Below are 10,519 nucleotides of genomic sequence, written 5' to 3' on the forward strand. Positions count from 1 at the left end.
TTCACAGTTTGAGGTAAATTTTGATGAGGATGAAGAACCTGTTCTGAATTCCGAAATAGCTAATGCTATAGATAATGCTGTTTTTTCTCATGTGAATAATAAGTTGAATTTTATCGGTCAAAATATTTATAGTAAGTTTGATGACCGCTTTAGCCGAATAGAATCACATCTTGGTATCAAACCTACCGGTAGTGATAATAATGCATCTACATTTAATACCGATAAGGCAATAAATGATTCGACTAATTACAAAAATCCAACTAATGATGCTTTAGTGATTAATTCGTCTAACCTGCATAACCGAATTAATTATAATTTAGCACCTCATAGAAATGTGTCGTATGGGGCAGCAACTTCGTTGCAGCATTCTACACAGCCGAACTTTGCTCAACATCATGGTACACCTAATGTAAATCGGCCTATGGCCGATGATTTTGGATCTGGTAGCATTAAAGATGAAGTGATTAAAATCTTTAGAAAAACTTTTGGTATAGATCCAAAAGGGAGATGCCGATCATATAAAAGACTATATCCTGATAAGTACGAGCATGTTGCATATCCACAGGGTTCTAAAATTCCTGAATTTATTAAATTCACTGGTGATGATAGTAGAACTACGTTGGAGCATATCAGCCAATTTATTATATAATGTGGTGAAGCTAGAACTAATAATATTTATAAATTGAGATTATTTCATTTATCTCTATCGGGTGCTGTATTTACTTGGTTTATTTCATTGCCACCCAATTCAGTTCGCACATTGGCCAATTTAGAGCAGAAATTCTATGATTATTTCTTTAATGGTGAAACTAAATTGAAATTTTCACATTTTACATGGGTTAAGCAAAAGATACATGAAGGTATTGCTGAATATATTAGAAGATTTAGAGATATTAGAAACCGATGCTATAGTTTTACAATTTCTGATGGAGATTTGGCTGATCTAGTTTTTGCTGGCTTACATGGTTTTAATAAATAAAAGCTAGATGGACAAGAATTTCTAGATGTTAGTCAAGTTTTGCAAAAGGCTCTGGCTAATGAAAGTCGAGCTAAAAAAACTAGAAATTTACAAAAGTCCGGTGAAAAGTCTAATTGTCCTGTTTATGTTCTTGGTTGTGAATCAAATTATTCGGACGATGAAGGCAAGGATGTTTATTCTGCTGAATTTGCTTGGCCTTCTAATAATAAACCTTGCACTTGTGGTTCTCTCAAGCCGATTCAGAAAAATCAACAAGATAATATTAAATTTACTTTTGATGTATCCAAATATGATCGCATATTTGATGAGTTAAATAGATTGGAATACATTAAATTGTTTCATGCTATTCTGCCGCTTGAGGAATTAATGTGGCATTCTTATTGCAAATGGCATAATTCATTTTCTCATGCAACTCATGATTGCAACGTGTTTAGGAGACAAATTCAATCGGCCCGTTAACGAAGAACAATTGGTTGTTCCACAAATACAGATTGATAATAATTATTTCCCTATGCATACCGTGGAATTATAGAATCCTAAGATTTTAATTCGGTCAAATCAAGCCAAATCAACGAAGGGCAAGAATGTAATCATTGGTGAACCAATGCCAAAACTTTTGGGACAAAGGAAAGAAATTGCAGTGAAGAGATCCCCTAAAATTTCATAAGAAAATTCAACACTCGAGGGGCAAGAACAGAAGAAGGGCGCTAGGTCTGTATAGACCGGTCTGACCGGTCCCCCTGGGAGTTGAGCGCTCGGGGGGCATGAGCAGCAAAAGAGTGCCGGGTCTGCATAGACTGGTCCGGTCATTCTGGGAGCTCTGGAAAAAGTTCTAGAAATATCAAAAAGAAAAGGCCGAGTTTCAAGGAACTCCTGGTCAAGTATGAGGAGAAAGAAGCTACTCAGAAACAAAAGAAACGACCAGATCAAGGCAAAGATACAAAACTATTGTCAGAGCATCATGAACAATGGGCTTCTCATTTGCAAAAAGGTAATAATGCTTTTGCACCATATTTGTTTGGTGAGCTGGTTGCTCCATGGTTCTGGTCGTATCTTTACTATTACACACCTTTGGACTATAGTATAATGTATATGCATCCATATTGTATTCAATATCCTTCTACATGTCCAAGTTATGGCACAAAGACCGATTGTTGCTAGCGGGTGTTTCACAAAGACCGATTGTTGCTAGCGATAATCTGGTCAAAAGAAAACCTAATTGCAGCCAAGATGGTGAGGAAGATATGAAGCAAGGCAACCAATATTTACAGCCGAGGTGGTGTCCCTCAGGCTTGTCTCACAACCAAAAGAGAAAGCTGCAGCGGATGTGCAAGAAAGAGTTTATGGAACAGCAAGCGGAGGTTGTAGCAGTAAGGTCGGCAACCATGAAGCATGTATGGAGGCCAAAGCAAGTTGTTTCGTTATCAGCTTGAAGAAGAAGCAAAATACGGCCGATAGAATTTATCGCCCTTAGAACAAAATATGGCTGATGCATGTTTATCATCGTCCTTAAACAATTTTGGTCCATAGGCTTATTTTTTGGTATGCAAGCCTCACCAAATAACAGGGGGGCATATGTTGATGACCAAAATTGGCACAGGTCGAACAGACCGGTCTGACCGGTGCTTACGAGCAGTCTAACCGGTCTGGACCATGTAGCCGGTATGGCAACCGGTGGGTCTGACCGGTCTACCCGGAATCCGAGTACAATTAAAGTTTTTTATTAGTTTAGATCTGTAATTAGGATTCCTTGCGTGATAAGTCTACCCCACCCTATAAATATAAAGGGTCACGGCCCATTGAGATCATCCAAACGATCAAATAATACAACTTTTATCTTTTTATTTTCTCTTGCCCTAGTTTTTTCCAATCTACTACTTGTTGTTCTTCCTTCGTCTCTACGTCGATTGAGGGCGTTCTAGGTGGCTTGCCGATCCTAGAACAACCATGTGTGCGCCTGCCCCGACGGGTCTTCTCGGGCTAACATTCGTAGGTTCATCACCGTTCTCGTCGGCGACGACCGGTCTGATCGCTCCTTGAGACGGTCTGACCGGTCTGAACGGCGGCACTGCAACACGCGCCTTTGCTCGCTGCACGTTCGAGTGCGTCCATGTGTTGGCCGTGATTTGCGTCAACACCGAGCAGCTGTCTTGTGCGCCTAAAAGTTAGGCGGTGGTGTTTCTTTTCCTGTTTGCTAATTATTCTAACCCATTCTGTTCTCTATTTTTTTTCTTTCTAAGATCTTGTTTGGATTCATGTGTTAAAGTTAGATTGGGATAGATTGGGACTCATCTAACCCAAAAGCATTCAAATATGTGGGTTAGATTTACTTAGATGCATCTAACCCAAAAAAACTATCCCCTATAAGGGGTGGTTATTTGGGTTAGATTAGTTGGGGCCCACCTTTTTCTTTCCCCTCCCGGATCGGTATGTGACGAATCGGCCTCCCCCTCCGCATGACTCCCTCCACTCGCCGCCCCGCCTGTGCAGGACCGCCGCTCATCCCCCCCCCCCCCCCCCCCCCCCCCCCCCCCCGCGCTGCCCAGGACGGCCGCGCCGCCTGGCCGTCCGTCGCCGACCTCGCCGCCCCTCCAAGCCACGCCGGTCATCCAACCCTCGCGGCGCTCCAAAATGCGCCGCCGGCTCCCCCCCCCCCCCACCTCCGCACCTCATCGCGCCGCCCATGACGGCCGCGCGCCCTTCGCCGGTCTCGCCGCACACCCACCCCTCGCCGGTCTCGCCGCGCGCCGACCCCCTCGCCGCGAATCCGAGCCATGCCCCTCCGAGCACCGCCTCTTCGAGTGCCGCCCCTCGCTGTCCGCCGCCAACTCCGATTCCGTCCCGGACCTGATTCCGTCGCCGGCCACGAGTTCGCCCCGTCCCCGAGCTTGCCATCGGCCTCAAGCCTGCCCCGGCGGCCTCTCCTCTGCTGCGCAGAGGCTCCGGCCCGAGTGCAGAGGTCCCGGCCGCCTCTCCTCCGCCGTGCAGAGACTGCTTCCTCACACAAGAGATGGCCACGGTAGATCAGTTGAAAAAAGGGTTTGAATGAGCCAAATGATTGGGAAAATACATTTATTACCAATCTAACTCTTGCATGCAAACATCTCTTTGATTAGAGTTAGTTCAGAATTAGTCCTGTGCTAGAAACTAATTCTAATCTCTAACTTAGTTAGAGTATCCAAAACAGAGCCTAAGACTTTATGACTCACGATTAGCCTCGGTTCGGGAAAAAAAATCTACTATCATGATCAGGAATCAGGGAATTAATTAGTTTAAAATTAGCAAAAAAAATATTCGAGTTTTCACAATAGACGGTGCATTTATATTGGCAGTTTGTTTAGCCAATAGCCAAAATAAATAAATAAATGGATTTGTGGCGGCGGTCAGTTTAACTCAAGATACAAATACTGGCAAAGGTTGCTTGCGGGTCCCCCAACCGCAGCACAAATCTGGTTTTGACTACGAATGTAGATCATTTTCATACTGTTGGTGATATGTTAGGAACATAAAGTGAAACTCTGGTTTGAACTTATTCAGAAATAAAGCTGTTCTTTTACTTTTGTCCCGATTTGGAAACTTTTCCAACTCAGGTTTGGCGAAAATGACTTTTGCCACCCGTGATGGCAATGCAAGCAGAATTATTCTACACTTCGTGATTAGAACAAAACACTTGGGGAATAGTAGCGAAATTCTTATACGATGCGTGTTCGTCGCTACCCGTAGCAACGAACGGTTTCATGATGCTGAAGAAATTGAAGAATGTGACCGGGTTTGGGTTGGGGGAGTGCATGGTGGAAGTGGTGGGTGGTACGTGCGGCGGAGCGGTGCGGTGGCGGGCCGCCGTGTCGTTGGAAGTGGTTGAGACCGGCAACGCTGGTGCAGCGGGAATTAGGGTTATGGATTTGAATTTCCGGGGTTTGGGGCTCCAATCGCGAACGGGATTAGAGGGATGGTCGCCGGCGGCGGTACACCCGAAGATGGTGGCGGTTGAGGGCGGTGTGGCTAATGGCCCCGGAATAGTAGTGCTGCGTGGCAATGGCACGGAGCGGAGTCCTCTTCCGCGATGGGCACCCGGTCGTCTCCTCCATGTCCAGCTGCGCCGCCTCGCCCTCCGGCAGCGCCCAGTCGAACTGGGCCACGAGGTTGGCTAGCGCGAGCTCCACCACGGACATGGCGAGGTTCACCCCCGGGCACATCCGGCGCCCCGCGCCGAACGGGATCAGCTGGAAGTGCCGGTCCCGGAAGTCCACGGCGCTGCCGGCGAACCTCTCCGGCCGGAACTCCTCCGGCGACTCCCAGGCCTCGGGGTCCCTGCCGATCGCCCACGCGTTCACGATCACCATGGTGCCGCCGGGGATGTCGTACCGGCCGCCGCCGATCCGGGTGGCCTGCATGGACTTGTGCGGGAGCAGCAGGGGCCCTGGCGTGTGCAGCCGCATCGTCTCCTTGATCACGGCTCTCAGGTACTCCATTCCCGGCAGATCGTGCTCGCCGACCATGTTGCCGTGGCTGCTGCCGTCGCCGGTGCTCCGAGCTTGTCGTCTCACCTCGCGCTGCAGCTTCTCCATGACCCCCTTGTTGCGGAGCAGCTCCGCCATGGCCCATTCCAGGACGATGATCGTCGCCTCTGTCCCGGCGCCGAACAAGTCCTGCATTTTTGCAAAGGCTCGTGAAGTCATGATCAGTTAAGCAAGAGATCGACCGTGTCGGCGACTGATCGGGTCGACGTGCCACGTCGTCTACCTCCAAGAGAGCCTTCACGTTGTCCCTGCTGAGGCGCCACTCTGCTGTCCCAGTCCCAGTCGCAGCAGGAGCTCCGTCCTGTTGCTGTAGAGACAGAAACACGTGTATGAAGGCGTCAGCATCACCCGGACCCGGAGACGACGACGACGGCTTCTCCCTGCTGGCCGCGGCCGCGTCCACGATCTCGTCGAGGATCCCGTCGATCCTCTGGAACGCCCTCCTCACCCTGGCGTCCGTGCCGTCGACGGCGCTCACCCACGAGAGCCACGGGATGTAGTCGCCGACGTGGAACGCGCCGAGCAGCACGTTGCTCTCCTCCAGCAGCGCGTCCACCTTGGCGCGCCACCCGTCGTCGCCGGCGGCGCGCAGCCCCAGCACGATCTGGCCGGCCACGTCCTTGGCGAAGCCGTTCAGGAGCTCGCTCAGGCGCACGACGCCGCCACGGCACGACGCCTGCTCGGCGACTCGTCGGGCCAGCGCCTCCACCTCCTCCTCCCGGACGGCGCGGTAGGCCCGCACCCTGGCCGGGCTCAGGAGGTGGCGCACGCTCATCTTGCGCGCGCCGCTCCAGTACGGCCCGTGCGGCGCGAAGGCGATGTCGGTGCAGCCGTACAGGAGCCTCTTGGGGATGGTGAGCGACGGGCGGCTGGCGAACACGTGGTCCTGCGCCTGCATCACCTCCCGCGCGGCCCCCGCCGAGGAGACGACGACGGCAAGTGCCTGCCCGATGACGGGGAGCCTCCACGGAGACGGTGGCAGGCGGCTGGCATTGGCGGTGGCCGCCGGCCGTTTCTTGCCGCGGCGGGCACCGAGCAGCAACACGTGGACGTAGGAGATGAAGGGGAGGAGCACGAGGAGGAACCTGGCTTGTATGCCCGTGCTATGTGGGAGCGGCGACGATGGCGTCATGCTGACTGCTGTCGTGTTCTGATCCATTTGGTCAGTTTAGTTGTGCACAGCAACACATGCCACAGGCTGCTCTATTTATACAGGTCATCGATCAGGATCCAGATTGGGCGACATTGCTACCCAATGTCACAACGGGACATTGGCTGCATCTCAACCCTCCAAAACAGATCCAACCACTCCTTTTTTTGGGCCCGCAGTCAGGCAATTCTGGCGCTAACAGGCAGGAAATGGAGGGGGACGGCGCCTAGCTACCGCGCTCGCGCGCGTCGCCACTCCAATCCCGTCGCTGGGGGAGAAGGGCACCGCCGCCAAACCTGTCCGCCGGGCCGCCGGGTCGCCAGGCTGCCGAGGTGCGCCGCTGCAGGAGGCCGCGCGTGGCCCTCGCGCCCTCGCTGCGGGGAGCCGCGCGGCACCGTCGGGCCGCCGCGGCTCCTGCCCGCCGCTACAGGAGGCCGCCGGGATGCTGCCGCGGGAGGGAAGCGGGCTTTGCAGGACCCCTGCTGCCACGACCGACAGGTACTGCTGCATTCAGGTTCAATCAAAGATGGATTTATTTTTTCCTCTGAACTTAATTTAGCTGGAATTACTATGAAAACTCTTGCAATTAGCTTTTGCTTTGAATCGTGGGAGATTAAGGATTCACAAGAGATGTTCTGATTATTGCAGTTTGTTTTCTTTTTCCAGAAATTCGAATACTGTGCAATTCATTGTTGTGGAAGGCAATATCTGAAGTTGATAGGAAGATACCTGAAGTTGGTATGAAGTTCAAAACTCCAGATGAGGGTTGGCTGCTTTGGATGGCATATGACGGCCGTACTGGATTTGATGTGAGGAAAAGAGGCACAAATGTAAGCAAAATGGATGATAAGGTGACTTCATGCAGATATGTTTGTTCCAATGAAGGAGTGAGCGCAAAAAGGCAAACTGAACATTTGAGAAAGTGTTTTAGAGCTGAAACAAGAACTGATTGTAAAGCTCGGATGATTAATATATTAGATCAAGAGATAAGAAATTATGAAGTCACCGATGTTGTGCTTGAACACAACCACCTACTCCACATACCAGAGACCTTCCACTTGATGAAATCACAACGGAAAATTTCAAAACTCCAAGTTTTTGACATAGAAACATATGATGATTCCGGTATTAGGCCAAAAGCTGCCCATTAGTTGGTCATTCGCCAAGTTGGTGGACTACTTAACCTTAGCTACACTTGCCATGACCGCAAAAATTATTTGCAGAGCAGACGTCAGAGGGAATTGGCTTTTGGACAGGCAGGAAGTATGTTGAAGTATTTTTATGATAAAATTATTGAGAACTCATCTTTCCAATATGCTTTGCAGCTGAATTGTGAGCACATAACCAACATATTCTGGGCTGATGCTAAGATGATCCTTGACTATGCACACTTTGGAGATGTTGTCATATTTGACACAACTTTTGGGACAAACAAAGAATATAGGCCATTTGGTGTTTTTCTTGGGCTCAATCAGTTTAGAGAAACCACCATTTTTGGTGTTGCACTTCTATTTGATGAAATAGAAGTATCATTTACATGGTTGTTTGAGACTTTTCTAGCTGCACATAATGGAAAGCAACCTAGAACTATTTATACAGATCAAGATGCAGCAATGGAAAAAGCCATAAAGATAGTATTCACAGAATCAAATCATGGACTATGCACCTTTCACATAATGCAAAATGCTGTGAAGCATTTATCTCCAGTGAAGGGTACAGAGGAAGAGGAAGGTGAAGAGAAAAAGTTGAGGGTGAACAGGATGATGAAGGTGAAGAGGAATCTCATATTCTGTATGATTTTAGTGCTTGTATGTTTGGCCACGAAGATGAGGCATCATTTGAAGAAGCATTTCAGATTTTGAGATCTAAAGTTCATAAGCAAACTTGGTTAGATAGCATTTACAAGGTGAAAGAGAAATGAGTTGAATGTTATATGAGAGATGTCTTCAGTTTATGAGTGAAAAGTACACAACTAAGTGAGAGCATCAACAATGCATTAAAAAACCATTTGAAATCAGATTTTGATATCATTCGATTTCTGAGGCATTTTGTCACACCCGGTTCTTGAAGGCAAACCGAATGCATCTCATATGTGCGCCAGGATCAGTTTACACACATATGATTAACCATAAAGTGAATATCACAACGAGTGCAAGCAGAAAGAGAGTATTAAAGACTTTATTACAAAACCGAATGTCTTAAGCGAATAAGTAAACGTCTATAGAGTAGCAGCGGAATCTTCTTTAGCACAGGCAGATGACTGGGAGACATACGCCTAGAAATCCTCGAAGTCTTCTGGATACTCCAGACAATTGTTATTATGGTCTGAGCAGCAAGTATGCAAGGGTGAGTACACTTATGGTTGGTACTCAACAAGTGGTAGGGAAACAACTATAATACATGCAAGGCTAATTCAAGGAATAGCTGACACGGCTAACTTCACTCAACACTTTTAGTTGATCAAATTTTATGAGCAAACATTAACTAGATATAAGTATATACCATTAAACCCAGAAGATAAGCATATATGAAGATAAGCAACATAACCATAAGTAAAAGCATCGATTTAGATCAACTTCAAGTTCAATTATCATGTGAGGGTCCAAGCCGCTCGTGACCGTGAGCACGGCTGATATATCAGTTTTACACTCTGCAGAGGTTGTACACTTTCACCACAATTCGCGTAAAAGCTCCGAAGAACTTTAAACCCAACCATGCAAGTGCGGGCCAAGCACCGTATCACACTTCCTTAGGTATGACTGCATAGGGACGCTACGAGGCCTTTACAAAGATTCCCTAACCCATGACAATCCGCTAAGGTTTCCAGTCAAAGTGGTCATAACACTGTCCTAATAAGGTGGTACCTTGCCAAAGGACCATTAAACAATACCAATTGCCCCAAGAGGACCGAGCTATACCCCATCGATGCATCCCCTCTTGCCCTTTCGGTAAGACTGTCACAAGCTAGAGTTTCTAATTATTCAGCCAAGACCAGAGCCATTTGGTATTGTGGTTGCACTGGTTTTTTGGGTGGTTCTCCATGTTCCAATTAACACATATGATCTTGATTAACAACATTAAGCCATCATGAACATGAAGTAAACAAGTATAGCATTTGTATTAACATTATCCACCCATAACCAAGGTAAAGCGACTAGCATAGCTACCCAACATGAAAATAAACCCAAGTTGATCAAGGAATAAGGTAAACAATACTAGGCACGTCCTTAACTCGGTTCCCATCATATTATAGACACATGCATGTACATAAAAGTAAATGTGATAGACTTGGTGATTTCATGGGTCAGAAACATGATCAAGGGTCCACTTGGCTTCCTCAAACTGCTGCTGGTCCGGTCCTCCGAAGTCTTGATCTTGCTGCTGCTCCTCGAACTGCGGATCGTCTATCGCACCAAACACGCACATACAAATAAACAAGTACAAACAATAAGAAACAGTACCCCAGACAACATAAACAGTACAAATAGAGGTTACTAAACTATACTACTCGCTGCAATGATTGTGTGAGCGCAAGAATCAACAAAAACGGATCTAAAATAAGAAAGTTATGGCTAAAACAAGTTCTAAGGGCTAAAACTTAATTAAACCTTATACGCAGGGGCTAAAACATAAAAGCAAGGGCTGTTTTGTAAAAACTCTTCAACTGCGAAGGACTGCGGGTTCTAATATATAAAAGCAGAGGGGTCTATATGCAAAAGGGACCACGGTTGACTTGGATCCGATCTAATCTGGGCCGTTTGATTTAGATCTGACGGCTAGGGTCTGATGGGGCGGGCTGGCGGCGGCGTGAGCGGCCGGCGGCGAGCTAGGCGGCGGTGCGTGGCGGCGGGACGCCCGGAGTAGACCAAA

At 47.9% G+C, this 10,519-nt stretch overlaps 1 protein-coding gene across 1 annotated transcript; it reads right to left on the reverse strand.

Moving 5' to 3' along the window:
- Window positions 1-4,775: 4,775 nt before the first annotated feature.
- LOC120678142 (cytochrome P450 71A1-like) lies at window positions 4,776-6,631 on the reverse strand. Its single transcript, XM_039959296.1, has 2 exons — window positions 5,723-6,631; window positions 4,776-5,628 (listed from the first exon to the last, which is right to left on the reverse strand). Exons 1-2 carry the CDS (start codon window positions 6,629-6,631, stop codon window positions 4,921-4,923), a joined length of 1,617 nt encoding a protein of 538 aa, XP_039815230.1. The 3' UTR covers window positions 4,776-4,920.
- Between the last annotated feature and the right edge of the window lie 3,888 nt (window positions 6,632-10,519).

Source organism: Panicum virgatum, chromosome 6N (assembly GCF_016808335.1).
Source record: "Panicum virgatum strain AP13 chromosome 6N, P.virgatum_v5, whole genome shotgun sequence".
NCBI lineage: Eukaryota > Viridiplantae > Streptophyta > Magnoliopsida > Poales > Poaceae > Panicum > Panicum virgatum.